The sequence below is a fragment of the Saccopteryx bilineata genome, chromosome 8 (assembly GCF_036850765.1).
Source record: "Saccopteryx bilineata isolate mSacBil1 chromosome 8, mSacBil1_pri_phased_curated, whole genome shotgun sequence".
Taxonomy (NCBI): Eukaryota; Metazoa; Chordata; class Mammalia; order Chiroptera; family Emballonuridae; genus Saccopteryx; species Saccopteryx bilineata.
In genome coordinates, this window is record NC_089497.1 from 30,125,657 (window position 1) to 30,144,557 (window position 18,901).

General features: G+C 45.3%; 2 protein-coding genes across 6 annotated transcripts in view; one reads left to right on the forward strand and one right to left on the reverse strand.

Moving 5' to 3' along the window:
• The window catches only part of ST3GAL6 (ST3 beta-galactoside alpha-2,3-sialyltransferase 6), a 92,666-nt gene extending 73,798 nt beyond the window's left edge, over positions 1-18,868 (reverse strand). For 2 of the 5 annotated variants that reach the window (XM_066241501.1, XM_066241503.1), the window contains exons 1-2: positions 18,594-18,868; positions 1,037-1,191 (exon numbers count right to left, since the gene is read on the reverse strand). The gene's annotated coding sequence lies outside the window, so the exon portion shown is untranslated. Of the gene's footprint in view, positions 1-1,036; positions 1,192-18,082; positions 18,237-18,593 lie in introns of those variants that run through there. The other 3 variants (XM_066241498.1, XM_066241502.1, XM_066241500.1) reach the window with 3 other exon arrangements.
• The window catches only part of LOC136311654 (protein diaphanous homolog 1-like), a 107,723-nt gene continuing 106,896 nt past the window's right edge, over positions 18,075-18,901 (forward strand). Inside the window, exon 1 of the mRNA XM_066240798.1 lies at positions 18,075-18,528. Coding sequence (XP_066096895.1) covers positions 18,075-18,528 — 454 coding nt within the window. The remainder of the gene's footprint in view (positions 18,529-18,901) is intronic.

The window sequence follows — 18,901 nt, forward strand, 5'->3', positions numbered from 1 at the left end:
GCCCACATTCCACTAAATGAAGACGTGTCTGGCAGTGAGAAACCTGAAGATTCAGCCCTCCCTCCAGCCTAGGTTCATGGTCTCGGGAGTTCTGTAAGCCTAGTGGCTCAGGACATGGGGAAGGGCTTTGAAACCACTCGTGAATAATCTTGGTTTGAATAACGAAGAGATCAAGAGAATCTCAAGGACGAAATCCCAGAGTCACTATAAATGTCCACGTTCACCAGTACCAATAAAGCAGAAAGTTCTCAATCAGTAAGTGCCCTTCACAGAACGACTTCCTATTAAAACAGTAATGAAACAAATCTGCCAGTGAAATAATTGTCCTCTGATGAACCTTAGCAAACCAGAAAGACTGTATGGATCCATGCATAAAACATCAAGTTAACTCCTGCTGGGCGGCTTAGCGCCAGAGCCGAAACAGAAGAAACTGATAATGGAGGTTCCAGGAAAACCAAAGAGAATATGCTTTGAAACTATATTAAGGTACTTTAATAAAAATTATTATTATTTTTTTAAATATTTATTTTTTAAAAAAATTATTATTAATTGTAGCGTTTAAAGACAGAGAGAGAGAGTTAAAGTTCATTCTATTGACAAAGCAAGGAACAGAGAGGGCAAGCATCTTGCCCAAAGTTACACAGCTTGTTGACAGTAGTTTCTACAATAATTGTGAGTCATGTAGTGTTCTGGCTTCAACCTCAGAGTTTTCTTACTCTTTCACTTCCAGATTGGTTTAAAAAAAAGTCGTACGGAAGCCTTGTTCAGACTGAGAATAAAAATAATACTTAAAACTCCCCTAGCTCAACTTTAGGGTATGCTGAAGAGTCATTGGTTACATGAATAGACTCATAGGTCCTCTGGCCTCATGTTAAACTCGTAAATTATAAATGAACAGGCAGCCCCTAGGAAAAAGGAGAGGGTATTTTAAAGCTACCTGCTAGAGAGGGAAACATTGTATCACTGTGTAAGAGCATTTCCAGTGTTCAATTTTACACATAACAAGTGAGACAACGCCAGTGTTGCCTTTGCTTACCCGCACTTTTAAGGAATCTGTTTCCCGAAGGCCCTCTGCTCCTGAAGGTGCACAACGCGGTAAGGGATCCGGACTCTCAGAAGGCTGTCTGCTAACTTGTTTACCACGAGGAATCAGCCAAGACCCGCGCTGCACTGCTTCTTCACTGGCAAGAACTGAAATGGAACACAAAGACATCATCACGCTTATGAGAATGGCTCAGCTACCGGAGGAAAACTGGAATCCACTAAAACACTTCAATAAAAAACACTATTTTAGTAAACTCACTCCTGCCCCCGCCCCAGATGCTTCACAGCTTGATGAAATAACGACAACCAAAACAAAACGAAAACCCAACAGCAAAACCAGCAGCGTATATTACATTACTGTAGTTCATGACTGATTATCTACACAGGACCCAGCTCAGTCTCCTTGAAAAAAAAGTCACATATCCAGCTCAGTTAATCCAGAGCGACCTGGTAATGAAAGAACCGTCTGTCTCACGTCCAGCTCCTCTCCACACAGGCACACAGCTTTATTGTGAAACACAGAGGTGAGAGGAGGCGCCGCTGCTGCTAACACCCTCCGAAGGGGAGCGGACCGGGAAGGAGGTCAGGGAGAAAGAAAACATTAAGACCAGAGCACAGAGAGACAAAGCAGGGGAGAGCAAGGGCAGGGAAATGAGTAAAATTTGCAAATAGTTTAAGAATGTGCTATGGCCTAACCTGTGGTGGCGCAGCGGGTAAAGCGTCGACCTGGAACACTGAGGTCACTGGTTTGTAACCCTGGGCTTGCCTGGTCAAGGCACATATAGGAGTTGATGCTTCCTAATCCTCCCCTCTTCTCTCTCTCTCTCCCCTCTCTAAAATAAATAAATAAATAAATAAAAAGTAAGGGGGAAAAAAAAAGGGTGTGCCATGGCCACTGTCTCAAACATCTTTTGAAAAAAAAAGAAACAACAACAAAAAAACCTTAACAGGCTCTTGCTACAGCTTTTCTTCTGTGACTAACGCTGATACAACATCCATGACAGCGGCGACAAAAAACTGCAGCTCTGTCTTTACGGTGTTAGTAGAAAATGTTAATTTTTTTTTAACTCTTGAAAAACAAATATGAAAACTAACAAAAACATGCCCAATATTTTATTTCAGAAGCCGACATATGAACGCTAGCATCCTACAATAAGGAAACAGTTACTCTTTATCATGAAAATCATATAGTAACATGAACAAGTGTTCAGATTCTACCAAGTAAAGAAGGAAGATTTTTGATAGCTGAGTAGATGTCTACATGTTTGATGTGTGTGCAGCACATTGCTGAAAGCCGTTAGAGAAAAATGCCATCAGTTACGGGCTGAGTTGTGGACTGCAGAGAATGTTTTTCTTAAAAGTCTAAAATCTTAATCTAGCCTGACCTGTGGTGGCGCAGTGGATAAAGCGTCGACCTGGAAATGCTGAGGTCGCCGGTTCAAAACCCTGGGCTTGCCTGGTCAAGGCACATATGGGAGTTGATGCTTCCAGCTCCTCCCCCCTTCTTTCTCTCTGTCTCTCCCTCTCTCTCTCTCTCTGTCTCTCCCTCTCCTCTCTAAAATGAATACATTTTTTAAAAAAATTTAAAAAAATCTTAATCTAAATCTTAGGACTAAAATCTGAAATCTTGAAATTTATAGAGAAACAGAAAATGCTTATTTTATATATATTTCTATATGCATTTCACTTGTAAAGGGCCAAGTAGCTGCCACATTTAGAAAGTAGGAGGCAGGAAGCAGTGCTCTTTAGTGGATATTGTATCAGAAGTCTCCCAACCAGGAGACAATTTTGAACCTCAGGAAATTATGGGTAATGATAAGCTTGTGCCTCAGCAGCATTCTCCCTAAATGTATAAAAACACAGCTCCTGGGTTTCTATCTCTTACCCACTACTACTTATTACCTGCAGATGTAAAGGTGCAATCACAATATTGACGTTGGAAGGGCCCTTTAAGATTTTCCAGTCTAAGTAAGTCAGTAAAGAAACCCCAATATTATAGCAGGAACAACTGAGGGAATGGGAATTTAGTTATACCTGGAGAAGCTTAAGTCAGGGAGAAAATAAAATAGCCCATTCCCATGTTCATGTTTAGATGGTTTTCATGAAGAAACAGCGTTAGCCAGGTTCTGAAGACTCCCAGCAGTTAAGCGATGGCCAGAGGACGCAATATTGAAGGAGTTGGGTTTGAGTTCAGTAAGGAAGAAACTGCTAATATTTAAGCTGTCTAAAGATATTACACGCTGCATTGCTGAATAATCAGTCACTAGTTACTAAAGATATTCTCTTCTAAGAACCACTTGGGAGGGATCTGGACAATAGTGCTCAATAAACTTTAATGTGCACTGGCATCACCTGAGCATCTTGTTAAAATTCTGATGTAGTAGGTCTGGGTGGGACCTGTGAGTCTGGATTTCTAGCAAGCTCCCAGGTGATGCCAGGGTCAGGCCTGTGGGTCTTGTCAAGGATGTGGCTTGATGACATTAGAATGTTATTTAAACCAGAGTTTCCCAAAGTACACAGAGACTTCTAACCAGATGACTTCAAAAGTTCTCTTTACCCCTGATTTGGGAGAAGATAATTAATGAATAGGTTAAGTGGTTTATAAGCACGGTTTAACAAATCCATACATTCAGACGCCAGACGAGATCGGGCGCGTTCAGGGTGGTATGGCCGTAGACAAATCCATACATTCAAATCTCCAAAAAGAAGTTTGAATCTTGGCCCTGGCCGGGTAGCTCAGTTGGTAAGAGCATCATCCCAATATGCCAAGATTGTAGGTTCAAACCCCAGCCAGAGCACATACAAGAATCAACCAATGAATGAATATGAATGAATAAATAAGTGGCACAACAAATCAATGTTTCTCTCTCTCTCTCTCTCTCTCTCAAATCAATAAATTTAAAATGTAATTTTTAAGTTTGTATTTTGATATATTACAGTACTTACCAGGTTATACTTCTGAATAATAACAACTTTGGCCCAAGAAATGTTTCACTTTCATCTTTTTTAAAAAAATGATGTTCTTACTCCAAAGTTGGCAGATAAATAAGCATGTTCTGATGAATGAAAGAAGTAATGAATGAAAGAAGTAATGAATGAATGAATGAATACAGGCAGTCCTCAAGATAGGTTCTGTAGGTTTGTTCTTAAGTTCAATTTGTATGTAATTTGGAACAAGTTCATTTACCTATTAAATGCAACTTACATGTTTCTCTTAATATAGTATTTATTTTTTACCTTTCTGTGCATATAAATACTTAAACATTTTCAAATCTACAGAACCTATATCGTTTGTAACCTGGGGACTGCCTGTATATGCATTCAGAATGTATATACTTAAGATGTCAGTATACTATAGTTAACAGAGAATTCGGATGAGAAGAAATATGGCTACAAAGTAATTTTTTTTTTCTTTTTTTTTTTTTTTAATTTTAATTTTTTTTTTTTTTTTCTTCTGAAGCTGGAAACGGGGAGAGACAGTCAGACAGACTCCCGCATGCGCCCGACCGGGATCCACCCGGCACGCCCACCAGGGGCGACGCTCTGCCCACCAGGGGGCGATGCTCTGCCCCTCCGGGGCGTCGCTCTGCGGCGACCAGAGCCACTCTAGCGCCTGGGGCAGAGGCCAAGGAGTCACCCCAGCGCCCGGGCCATCTTTGCTCCAACGGAGCCTTGGCTGCGGGAGGGGAAGAGAGAGACAGAGAGGAAGGAGGGGGTGGGGGGTGGAGAAGCAAATGGGCGCTTCTCCTGTGTGCCCTGGCCGGGAATCGAAACCGGGTCCTCCGCACGCTAGGCCGACGCTCTACCGCTGAGCCAACCCGGCCAGGGCTATGGCTATAATTTGTAGGGTTCTTTATCAATCATTGTAGAGCTTTGCATTATTTTTCTAACCTCCCAACTTCCCATCTGAGCCATAAAAATTTCTTCAATACTTAGAAATACCTCATTTCTTGCTTGCTCGTATTTTTGCTCTGCTCCCCTACTTAGCAAAGAAATTTGGGCTTGCAAACAGTTCAAAATCCCATGTGATACCATTCCTGGAGAAATTTGCTAATATCTGGACACAAAGACCTTCCTCAATTTTTTAAAGTATTCTTAGGTTTCTCTCCCAGAGTAAATAAACCCACAACTAAGAAAAACTAGTTTCCTGCCTCGCCTCCAACTCTGAAGGTCCCCCTCAAATGGGTTTACTGTTTTAGTCTGCTTAGAAATTGTAAGTAACATTCCACCTGACTTACAAAAGCCCTTTTTTCAAACTACTTAATGCATCAGTTTTTCCTGATGGAGCCTTGCTTATTCTGCTCCCTGGGAAGTATCACCTCCTATTTGTTCATTCCTGTCGTGCGATTTTTAAAAGAAAAAAAGATGAGTTAATTTGAGGGTAAACAATCAGATGAACAAATCAAACCTTAGGATTGAAGCATTGGAAATTTGCCTGCTTTCTACAGCAACTGCAAATCCGTGATAAACGTATATTACTAGCCATCAGCAGATGGCCCTCTGAAATCTCTAAAACTACAAATATGATGTATCTCTTCACTTAGGGTACCTAATAATTTATTATTGCAAATAAATCAATACATGTGGTATATCTTTTTTTTTAATTTTTTTTATTTATTCATTCATTTTAGAGAGGAGAGAGAGTTAGAATGAGAGAGAGAGAGAGAGAGAGAGAGAGAGAAAGGGGGGAGGAGCAGCGAGCATCAACTCCCATATATGCCTTGACCAGGCAAGCCCAGGGTTTTGAACTGGTGACCTCAGTGTTCCAGGTCAACGCTTTATCCACTGCGCCACCACAGGTCAGGCCATGTGGTATATCTTTTTAATAAAGTTTTATAATCCTAGATTTATTTCCTAATCTACTAGTAGTTTATCCTTTAGTCAAAATACCTGGAGTTAAATTCACGTCCTGAAAATTTAACTCTGAAGGTTTTCATCTTCTGGGGTAACTTTGTTCATGTAGTCAATAAATAATTTCCCAGTGCCTACTCTAAGTCAAAGCTTGTTTTAGATACTGAAGATACAAACTGACTGATGAAGTGGCGAAGAAGAAAAATAGTTGACAATCCAGGTGAGAGGCAGAAACGAGCTAGTAGTTCACAAGTAACTTAAGGATAATTGTGATTTAAGTAGGAACCGACCCAGGCAGGAAAGAACAGAAAGATTCTCTAAAGAAATTGAGACAATTCTCAGAAAACTCTGAGAAAGAGTTAAGCAGATTAAATTAGAGTGGATATACAAAACATTCCAGGCAGAAAAAAACATCATTTGCAAAGATTCTGAGGTAAAAGTGAAAATAGAACACTGAAAGAATTGAGGCTGCTGATAAGAGTGATGGATGAAAACAATCATAGCTATCTTTGTTGCATAGCTATTGTCCGCAAAGACTCATACAATCCTCCCAACAGCGCTAAAACAGGCAGTGTTATTCCCATTCTGCGGATAAGGAAACTGAGGCTTAGAGAAGTTGTCCTGTCCTAGGTCTCAGTGCTGGAAGATGTCAAGCCAGGATCTGACCTAAGCAGTCGGCTGCCAAGCTCCTTATTCTTAACCATTAAGCTATTATAGCTTGGAAGTTTCCTCATGTTCAAGACTCGTTCTGTTAAGTTTCATTTTTTCACAGAATTAACATTGTAAAATACAGATGTATTAGAATAGCTTCAGTCTCATTTCCAGTCTTGAGAAATGTATGGAGCCCCGTTGGAACTTTCTTCCTTAGAAAATACACTGCTCACAAAAATTAGGGGATCAGAGAACGTGCAGATACTCCAGGACTTTCTGCCTTTTGCATGGTGCATTTTCACCAATGAAATACAAGTTGGTTTTGCATCTCATTTGCATAATCAAACAATTTTCTCTGACTTGTCACTTGCGTTTCTTATGTTCTTGTTTAATAAAAAAATCAAATGCTTCTTTTTCTTGCTTCATATTCATTTTGAAATATCCTCTAATTTTTCTGAGCAGTGTAGAAGTTAAATGAAGCTTAGCAAGAGAATAGAAACCGCAAATAGACCACAGACAAAAACTAGGATTACTTAAAATTTTGAAACTTCCCATAATTGCGATTTTTTTTAATGTTTGAAGACTTCTCCCTAGTAATTAGCAGTAAGCAAAGCCTTCTGAAGTGAATAAAAGGAGGGAGGATGTAGCAGTACACACTCACACGGCAATCGCACTAGGCTATGGACATAGAGACTAAGGGGCAGATATTGTGCTATGAGCATTTAGGACAAAAGCGACCAGAGTCCCTAGGTCCCAAAGGAAGGGCACAGAAGAAGGGTGTGTGGAGTAACCCTGAGGACTTCACAACAGTACTGTCCTTGTGGTTCTCCTAACTCCAGAAACTCAGCCCAAAACAAAAAACAGTCAAATTGTAAGGCAGTCTAAAACCAGTCTTTGCTGTGGAAAGTACCCCAACATCTACCAGGTTCTAATTCCTTACTGCTAATGCCTAATTGTTGGGCTGCTTTTTGATCCGAGGGCTTTCTTACTTTCTCATTTGAGAACCAGTCTTTGATATGCCTGAGTATAGCAGAATGAAACCTTTCTCTACAATGTGCCAAACTACTGAAAAGTAGGTACTTGATTTAAAAAATAAAGTTGGGCCTGACCAGGCGGTGGTGCAGTGGATAGAGCGTTGGACTGGGAGTCAGAGGACTCAGGTTCATAGCCCTGAGATCGCAGGCTTGAGCGTGGGCTCATCTGGTTTGAGCAAGGCTCACCAGCTTGAGCCCAAGGTTGCTGGCTCGAGCAAGGGGCCACTCGGTCTGCTGTAGCCCCCGGTCAAGGCACATATGAGAAAGCAATCAATGAACAACTAAGGTGCTGCAACAAAGAATTGATGGTCCTCATCTCTCTCCCTTCCTGTCTGTCTGTCCCTATCTGTGCCTCTCTCTCTCTCTCACTCTGTGTCACACACAAAAAAAAATTAAAATTAAAGTTGGATTTTTTTCCCTATTAAAGATGATTGTGGACCAGAGGATCTGGGGAGAAGTGGATGGAGATGCACCCCAACCGGTTCTGGGAGGATGAGTCAGGACACCTCAGCAGAGACCCAGACGGGCAATGACGGGAAAGCACAGAAGGCTGATTTTTAAGTTTGCTCTGGGGCAGGTCAGGAAAGGAAACTGGCTGGGTCTGAAAACACTAATGAAGGGCAGCATAAAGGAATGAAGAAAAAGCCAGAGAATGGTGCTGATACCTCTGTGTTCCTATGCGGCACATCACAGACATGGAGCAACCAGGGGCAAGAGAAGGCACTCCGTGAGCCAGCCCAGAAAAGGGCAGCCTGGACAGGGGCCAGCCAGGGCCAGCCAGGAGCAAAGGACAGGTGTGCTCCGGGGAAGCACAGAAGAGGGATCAGGCACCGGGCCCACCACAGCCCCTTCGCATCCACTCCCTAGGGCTGCGAGGCCCACCACAGCCCCTTCGCATCCACTCCCTAGGTCTGCGAGGCCCACCACAGCCCCTTCGCATCCACTCCCTAGGGCTGCGAGGCCCACCACAGCCCCTTCGCATCCACTCCCTAGGGCTGCGAGGCCCACCACAGCCCCTTCACATCCACTCCCTAGGGCTGTGAGGCCCACCACAGCCCCTTCGCATCCACTCCCTAGGGCTGCGAGGACCAAGTGCCGCAAATGGGGTGGCTCACAACAGCAGCAGTGTCCTGTCTCACTGTACACTTGTCACACAATACACTGTCTCTGGAGGCAAAGCGCCCAAAATCAAGGTACTGGCAGGCCATGCTCCCTCTGAAACCTATAGGGGGACACCCGGCTTTGCCTTTTCCTAGCAGCTGGGGGTGTGCGATTTGGGGTTCCTCGGCCTGTAGATGCACCCCTTTAACCCACAGTCTTCACAGAGTGTTCTTCCTGTGCCTGCCTTCACGCGGATGCTTCTTCTAATGACACCAGTCACACTGGACGAGGGGCCCACCCTGCTCCACCCTGACCTCTACTTAACTAATGACATGGGCAACGACTCTATTTCCAAATGAGGTCACATGATGAAATACTGGGAGTTAGGACTTCACCATGTCTTTGGAGGTGACACCCAGCCCTCAGCCAGAAGGACTCTGGTACGCTGGAGCCATTCAGAATACTGGGGTGCTAATTCAAGTTAAAGAGACACAGAGCACAATTACGCCACCGTGGTGAAAGTCCGAACGGTGGCTCCATCTAAGGAAGGAAGCTGTAAATGGATGGGGCTTGCGGGTGCCCTTCCAGAGGGCAGGTAATGCCCTAATTCTGCATCTGGAGGCAGCTGATGTGGGTATGATCACTGAGAGCAAATGGATGAACTAGACTTACATCGTTTGTGTATTCTTCTGAATAGCTGGTATTTCCATAAAAATGTTACTTCAAAAAAACATTATCGAAGATGAGCTGCCTTGGAAATAGGGGTCTTGGCAGCCTACACAGATCCTCAGCTAGGGGCATTATGGCGGGGGGGTGGTGTCTGCAACCAAAGTGTTAGCTGCTTAGCTGTCCTGGTTCAGGAAATGCCAAAGGAATTCATTTATAACAAGAAAAATGTAAGTGCCAAGAAACCCATGCATTCCAAGTGGTAGATTGACAACTGCTACAGGCAAATCAATGGGTGATCATTAAAAAGGTGTTTGATAAGCGCCGACCCATGTTAAGGGCACTTTCTCCCGACAGCAGTGCTGCAAGTGACTAAGACGCTGCTTGCTCCGCCTCCGTCTCCCTAGCCTCTTGCAGACCTCTCCCACACGTTCCAGTCTCAGGCTGATTCCAGTTCAAGTAAGTTTCAGTGTTTTCCTCATTGACACCTACCTCTTCTCTGGGAATTTTAAGCTCTTGTGGTTAGGGTGTTTTGGATCCTACTGCTTAATCTCCTAGCAAGAGAAATCAACATAAAAAGAAAACCAGTTAAAATATACTGGACACCACTCAGACTTAGAATATGTTTGATTCCAGAAGTAAATATGATTCAGAACTTTACCATCAGCTGTTGGATAAACTCTGAATAATATTTTGATATATTAAAAACCGAGTGATGCCTTTTAAAAATGAGAAGAGAGAGGTGAAGGAAGCCAAAACTTACTGGCAATGCAAACAAAGAAAAATCAACTATTAATCAAAATCTTATGTACAAATTATGAAGCACATAATTACAGAAAATAAAGCTGTGACCAGAGCACTTGGCCTCTGCTCTGTAAACGTGTTCGGGAGGCACTGAGAGAGAGGCCACGTGTTTGCTCTGATCCTCCTGACTGTTCTCGGATGGCTCTCTCCTGCTGAAGTTCACCTCTACTGGCAAACTCCACACAGAATCCCAGGCTTCAGAAGTCTCAAATTGTATTTAGCATTTCTTATGGGGTTTTTTTTTGTTTTGTTTTTTTTCATTTTTCTGAAGCTGGAAACGGGGAGACACAGACTCCCGCATGCGCCCGACCGGGATCCACCCGGCACGCCCACCAGGGGCGATGCTCTGCCCACCAGGGGGCGATGCTCTGCCCATCCTGGGCGTCGCCATATTGCGACCAGAGCCACTCTAGCGCCTGAGGCAGAGGCCACAGAGCCATCCCCAGCGCCCGGGCCATCTTTGCTCCAATGGAGCCTTGGCTGCGGGAGGGGAAGAGAGAGAGAGAGAGACAGAGAGGAAAGCGCGGCGGAGGGGTGGAGAAGCAAATGGGTGCTTCTCCTGTGTGCCCTGGCCGGGAATCGAACCCGGGTCCTCCGCACGCTAGGCTGACGCTCTACTGCTGAGCCAACCGGCCAGGGCCAGCATTTCTTATGTTTTAAACACTTGGGTTATTGTTTATTTTGGTACTGATTCATTGATCAGAGAATACACATCTCTCCTGACATCCTTCCTATGGAAAATCCAATTACATTATTGCTAATTTATTTGCAGTACAGCTGGGATCTAACAAGAGTGTTTAGCTAACTTACTTTGACATTTCCCTAAAATATTCTATTGGAAATATTTAAGCCAGCATCATAGAAAGTGCTGCTGCTTTTTTTTTTAATTTTTATGTTCATTCTAATCAAACAGGCTACATATGCCAGGGAGCAAGATCTCAAATGCTCTGGAAGGTGCTGATTTATTAAAATAATAAAATGGCATAAAGTAAAAATAATATAATATAAAAATATAATAAATGAAATAAAATTAAATGTTTTTATTCAAATCTGTGCACCCCTTTAGTAAGAGTTCTTCATGCATTAAGGGATGAAGGTGACAGAGATCAGGGTATATGTACATTTTTTATGCTCAGTATAGTGCGAGGGAACAGAAAGATATGAGAGATTTCTTTTTAAATTCTCTGACTCCTTTTTATGGTTAATACCAAGTTTATATAATAGTTTCCAAATATCCACAGTATTGTATTTTGACACAGTGTCCTTTATCTCACAAAGATCATTTACATTTACAAGACAGTTCCTTTAACTTTTAGAATCTATCAATGAAATAAAATTATAAATTAAATTAACTGCTGTGAAATTAACTGCTGTGGCTGAGAAGCAGTTGAAAATCCACTTAGGCCCTGGCTGGTTGGCTGGGTGGTAGAGCATCAGCCTGGCGTGCAGGAGTCCCGGGTTCAATTCCCGGCCAGGGCACACAGGAGAAGCACCCATCTGCTTCTCCACCCCTCCCCCTCTCCTTCTTCTCTGTCTCTCTCTTCCCCTCCCGCAGCCGAGGCTCCATTGGAGCAAGGTTGGCCCGGGCGCTGAGGATGACTCTGTGGCCTCTGCCTCAGGCGCTAGAGTGGCTCTGGTCACAACAGAGTGACGCCCCAGATGGACAGAGCATCGCCCCCTGGTGGGCAGAGCGTTGCCCCCTGGTGGGCGTGCCGGGTGGATCCCGGTCGGGGCACATGTGGGAGTCTGTCTGACTGCTTCCCCGTTTCTGGCTTTGGAAAAACACACACACACAAAAAAAAGAAAATCCACTCATACTCTAGTTGACTCTGGATTATCATCTCATTGCTCTCGTCAAAATGCAACTGGTAGCCTGACCTGTGGTGGCACAGTGGATAAAGCGTCAACCTGGAATGCTGAGGTCGCCAGTTTGAAACTCTGGGCTTGCCTGGTCAAGGCACATATGGGAGTTGATGCTTCCAGCTCCTCCCCCCTTCTCTCTCTGTCTCTCGTCTCTCCTCTCTCTCTCTGTCTCTCCCTCTTCTCTCTAAAAAAATGAATATTTTAAGAAGAAAAAAAACCATTGTATTAAGACTGTTTAAAATGTAAGCATTATAATTCTGAAAATACACATTTTAAGAAGAAAAAAACATGAATAAAAAAAAATTTTTTAAATGCAACTGGTTAACCCATTTTCTAAGTATTAAGCACAGTTTTATGACATATTGTCTCTACTATATTATAGTTATATATTATATCATCTATATTTTAAAGACCTTTATATTACATTATATAACTCAAAAAACAGAGACAAGCAGGAAGGGAAAGAGATGAGAAACATCAATTCACAGTTTTGTCACTTTAGTTGTTCACTGATTGCTTCTTATACATGCCTTGCCCACGCCTTGACCAGGGACAAGTGACCCCTTGTTCAAACTAGTGACCTTAGGCTCAAGCCAGAAACCATGGGATCATGTCTATGATCCCACGCTCAAGATGGCGACCCTGAGCTCAAGCTGGTGACCTCAGGTTTTGAACCTTGGTCCTCAGTGTATCAGGTTGACGCTCTATCCACTGTGCCACCACAAGTCAGGCTCTCTAAATCTTGATGAAGAGAGCTTTTTAGCCAGGGCCTGTTTGTGTCTCCAACTAGGTTAAATTATACCTAAAAAATATCATAATAAGTGTTGAAACTTGAACAAAACAAATCTCTGAAATCTCTGCCTACTCAAATACAGGAGATTGTGCATGTAAAAATGTTTGAGTACTATTAAAGAAGGAGATGACTTTGTTATTCACGTTTTTGGCATACTTATTTCCTCAATAATGTAACCATACACCTGACTAACCCAATTTAAATGATCATAAATTATAAATTATGAAAATGTACAGAATGTTTACTATATGTGAAAACAAAATTGAGTATCTATATAATGACATTTACATACCAGTTTCTTACTTATTAGTATAAATACATTCCAATATTTTTAAAAAGAAGGAAACGTTTTAAAACAAGAAGCTTTTAAATCAATACATACAAATCCACAGGGATGAAGTCACCTTTCACCTGTTTTCTCCAATGGGCAATGTTTTTGAGATGAAAATTGATCATCTTAAAAGTTGTAAAGATGATTATAATATTTATAAAGATGTTTTAACTGAGCTAATATATTAAGATTGTGAGTTAATCTAAGGGCAGTGAGTGAGTCATTTGGCAAAAGTTTGCTCAATCTATAATGTTCTGGACACTACAGCAGATACAGGGGACACAGTGAACAAGACGAGACGTAATTGCTGCCCTTTTAAATAGAAATGTGTTCCAGATTTTATGCCACTACATCATCAATCAGTGAAAATCAGACACAAAAGCTGAATATAAGTTGTTAAATTCTGTTCATTAGTGATGCTAAGTATGTATGTTAATAAGTGAGCAAGGCATCGAGCTAAAGAATCTCAAAAACAATTTTCTCTCTAAAGAGTGTAACCAGCTTCCCCAAGAGTAATTCAGTGGTAATGATGAATTATCCTGGAATCAAAGGATAACTGAATCAAAAAATGCTGGGGCCTTTTCTTCACTGCTGATAAACCAACAGTACTAGGCTTTATTAACTTAGACATAAATTTTAATGATTTAAGAGCTACTCTAAAACTCCAAGATCCTCTACAAAGACAAATAGATATGAATTCTCACAGGTATAGCATATTCCCATGAGAAATATTATGAGTCCTGCACGTCACCACTGAAACTGTACTCGAAGAAGAGCATGGATCTCCCGGAACAGACCATGCAGAGGGCAGCCTGGGGGAGAGAGAGTAGGACTTCAGGAAAAGGCAAGACTTTTTAAGATTATTTAGATTGTCGCCTCTTATAACACTCACTGTCTTGCAAAAGATATCGATTGTGATATAATTGACTAAATAATTAAATTAACTTTAAATATCTAGCTTCAGATATCACCAGCCAACCCAGAGACCTCTTAGAGACAACTAGACAGTCTGGAGAGAGGCTGAGATATCAGAGCTGGTCATGGAGAGTTTGGAGCATGAAGGTGAGACTGAACGTATCGCTGTATTTCAGAGGATAAGAGGAACACTGAGTCTCCTGGGCCCTGCCTACTTCTCTGTGTGGACATGCCTGTGCCCTGGCCTGGGGCAAGGAGAGGGAAATGAGTGATGGCCAATTGGCAGGGAGAAGAAAAAACAACTGAGAGTGAAAATGTTTACAGGCAGGAGGGAACGAGAGAAAGGGAGAGAGAGAGAAACAGGAAAGCCCATTGCCCACTGGGTAAAGACTGAGTCTCTAATTAAAAGTCCCTGAGCCATCCCATTCTAATCAAAACAAAATTCAAACTCGGTTCTAAGACTTGAAGGCTTCACATAAGCTGTCTCCCACCTACCTCACTGACTTCATCTCCTGCCTCCCCCTTCTGCACCTTCCTTCATCTAGTTCTTCAAACACCCCAAATTCCTTCATGCCTCTGGCACTTTGCACTTGCTGTTCCCTCTGCTACAATGCTCTTCCTTCTGTCCTCCACTTGACTGGCTCCTTCTCACCACTCACATCCCAGATCAAAGATGGCCTCTTCAGAGGAACTTTCTGACTGCCTCAAGTAGCTTCCTCACCCCCTCTCTAGCACATGCCCGCCCCTGCTGTATTGACTTTGTAACACTCATTCTATTTAAAAGATGTCTTTTCACTTATTTGCATCTTGTTTAATGACTCTATTTCCCCCCCACATAAAAAAAAAAAAACCCGTAAGCTCTCTAAGAGCAGGGGCTTTGTTCTGTTCAACCTTGCACACGCTGTCCCCACCACTAGCACTTAGAACCTGTCCTGTTACAATACCTCTACTCAGTGTGCAAATGGCATCATTTTGTTCAATAGCATGTAACAGTGGTTTTTTTGTATTTTTCTAAAGTTGGAAACAGGGAGGCAGTCAGACCCCCCGCATGTGCCCGACCGGGATCTACCCAGCATGCCCACCAGCGGGCGATGCTCTGCCCATCTGGGACGTTGCTCCATTGCAACCAGAGCCATTCTAGCACCTGAGGCAGGGGCCACAGAGCCATCCTCAGAGCCTGGGCCAACTTTGCTCCAATGGAGCCTCGGCTACGGGAGGGGAAGAGAGAGACAGAGGGGAAGGAGAGGGGGAGGGGTGGAGAAGCAGATGGGCGCTTCTCCTGTGTGCCCTGGCCGGGAATCGAACCTGGGACTCCAACCTGCCAGGGCCTAACAGTGGTTTTTGAAGGGTTCTTTGATTTCCTACACTGGAAAGATCTGTAAGAGATGGGGAAATAAGGCCTCCAGATAAGGAGATGGCAAGAAAGCTGGAGATTCTTCCAAGGGGAAACAGGGTCACCGTACACAAGGTCACCCGTGATCCACTGTAAAATCACCCTCCGCTCCCTTGCCACCCCCACCTCCCAGCACTGCGACTGTGACCCACAGCCATACCAACTGCACAGCTGCTCTGCAGCCTGTGGAAAATGAAAGTCGCTTAACCTCCATCAGTCTCAGGGTTTTTTTACTATTATATAAAATGGGATTAAACATTCCTGTGTCACATTGTTGTTGGGAAGATTTAATAAAACTGCCTATGTGCCTGACCGGGCAGTGGCGCAGTGGATAGAGCGTCAGACTAGGATGCGGAGGACCCAGGTTCAAGACCCCAAGGTCGCCAGCTTGAGCGTGGGCTCATCTGGTTTGAGCAAAAATTCACCAGCTTGGACCCAAGGTCGCTGGCTCAAGCAAGGGGTTACTCGGTGTGCTGAAGGCCCGCGGTCAAGGCACAGATGAGAAAGCAATCAATGAACAACTAAGGTGTCGCAGTGCGCAACGAAAAACTAATGATTGATGCTTCTCATTTCTCCGGAAGTCTGTCTGTCTGTCCCTGTCTGTCCCTCACTCTGACTCTCTCTCTGTCTCTGTAAAAAAATAAAATAAATAATAATAATTTTAAAACTGCCTATGTGAACACACGGGGGATCACAGTGGGCAGCACAGGGTTTTCGTGCTTCCTTCACCCCCTGATGAGCGCAGTCTAAACAGATCTCCGGTCCCAACGTCGGATGGAATCACCTAACGTGAAGTCAGACGGTAATCTGCATGGTTAGCAAAGGATGCTTATCAGAGAAATGTGGGAAGGAGCATATTCCATTTCTCTCCCATAATGGCCCCCATGACGTAAAACCCACAAATATCTCCAGCAGAAGAAAATGGCTGCCGTTAAAGTTCTCGCATAAGAAAACTTGAGAATTACGATTTTCATAAAGGACAGACTGATGGTTTTTAATGGTATGTCTCTTAACGGCATTGTTCTGCCAAATCTATTCCTTTATGAGCCTCAAAGATTTTTATTGCTTGGTGGTACGAGAACACATATTTGCAAAAAACCTGAAACATAGCCAAAACAGTAGTCTCCCTTTACTGCACCATCATAAGGAAGCGTGGGCCTGTGACATTAGGTGACTGTGCAAACAAATGCTGCTCCAGGGAAACCCCATCAGGCAACAAACGAACCCCTCCCCCACCCACCCATTCCACCTGAAAGATTAAGGAAAACTTATGAAGCCAGACCAGAGTAATACAAAGAGTTTCTAGAAAAGTTCTCTACTTATAAACAAACGTCGCCATCATCTTAAAGATCATTTAAGAGTGTCTCTTGTGCAGATCCGTGTATGAAAAGCAGTCTTCGGTGATAGGTAAACCAATTTACAAATATCACATCAGCAATCTTTCAAACAGAAAATAACCTGGCGGTCTGACCAAATATTCCCAAATATTTAACATCTCCATGTAAATAAAAAGATAGTTTCGTTGGTCTGAAGCTAAGAGAGGAAATGTGGAAGCTAAGAGAGGAAATGTGAAGACCAGAAAGTCAGACATCCGGGCCTGCTTCAGGAGAGGAGCCCTAGACCCGGGGTCGGTGCGGACAGGGAGTCTTGGGCCTCAGAGGGTGAAGAAGCTTCGGGCCGAGGCGCAGTTCCCTTAACTATCTACTAATTAGAGCAATCAGGAACGCTCCTCTGAAAGCACAGGTGGCTCGAGTTTAGAATCCGCGGCGTGTATGGTTTCTGATACTCTGGCGTTCCCGATATTTTTCTCCTCCCCATTCCCACACAGTTTTTAAATCCAGGCTTTGAACAGCACACACCACGCGACTCCCCACCCCCAAACTCTCTCCCTGCCCTTTTCTACTAAAGATCATACAAGAAAGAGCTTCGGGTTTGCTTTGAGTTTCTGGAAATCTCTTTTTATAAACGTTCTTTAAAGGCAAAAATAACTGCACACAAGGAACGGGGCTGAGATGGCCTCAAAATGACAGCTTTCTTCTCGCCTATCTTGCAAACTAAGGGCAGCGGAAACACTGCCGTTGTCTCAGCGCCGCCACTTCCCCCAAACCGCCTCGGGGCCGGCTTTGTTGGGTCCGGTCCGCTGCGGCGCGAAGGGTTTTTCGGAGGTTTTTCCTAAGGTCAGAGACGACAGAGCCTTGCTCTCGCCCCTGCTCGTGCACAGATCCTTACACAAGACAACAGCAGTAAGCGCGGAGCCCGTCACCCCTCGAGCGCCCAAATTCCTCTGCGATTAGCGAATAGGGTTCAACAGCAGGGTCCCCTCGGCCCCCCGCGTCCCTCCGCGCGCCCGCGGCTCCTGGCCCCTCGCGCCCCTCCTGGGCCGGCACCGAGTTTCGTGCGCCCCGCCGGTGGCCCCCGCCCCCTTAACCCCGAGTTGGGGGGCAAAGGCATGGCACGCTCCGGGGCTGGGAGGGCGCGCCGAGGGGCAGTCGGCTCAGCGTGTTCCCACCACCGACCCTCCGCTTCAGAGGTTGCAAAACCCGAGGATCTGGACGGCACAGCCCCAGGCCGACCCGATCCGGGTCGGGATCTCGGCCTCCCAGCGCCCCTAACCGCCCTCACTCCGCAATGCAAACCTGCCGCGAGCCGGCCAGGGGGTTACCCGCCGAGGCCCAGGGCGAAGACTGCAGAAGCTGCGGGGTTCCGCGGCCGGGCTCCGCCGCTCTCCGCCCGCCGCCGCCGCCGCTGCCCCCAGCCGGCTGCTGCGTCTCCCGCGGCGCCTGCAGCATCGGGCCGCCAAAGCCCGCGGCCGGCGGAAACCGGAGGAAGGTGACGTGGGCCAGGGGCGGCGCAGGCACGATCCGGTGCCCCCGCACCTGGCCCGGGAACACAGGAGGGCGCAGTGCGGCCCGCAGTCCGGGCGCCCGCCAGCCCGTGCGCGCCCGTCGCGCCCGAGTCCAGGTCCCAGGCGACTGCGCCGCGCCCCTCCGGAGCTGCGGGCAAGCTCCTCTTGCTCCGAGGCTGGCGCCAAATAGGCGATGGATGCGGCCGCCCCCAAATGCGTCGAGTGAGGTGCAATGCGGTAAGGAAGGCTGCGGGACTCCGGGGCCCCGGAGCGTGGACGCAGCAGCGTAGCCGAGCCCCTACCTTTTGGGCTGGGCGGACACCAGCCGCGTGCCCTTGCCGGGCGTCCGGGACCGGAAAATCACCACGAAGGGAAGTCCGAGGAAAAGCGGCGGGTGGCTTGAGGACAGAGTACGAGAGGATCAAGTTCCGCAGCCAAAATACACTCCCAATACCTCCCTGGTGTGTTTGGAAAACTGCCCGAGCGAACGCGAGGGGTAGCCGGGGTACACCCGTCCCCGCCGGGCCGGCGGGCGGCAGAAGTAAACACTTGGCTTGGCGCACGGGGAGACTTATGTGACACAGGGCGGAGCTGGCGGTTTGGTCCCTAG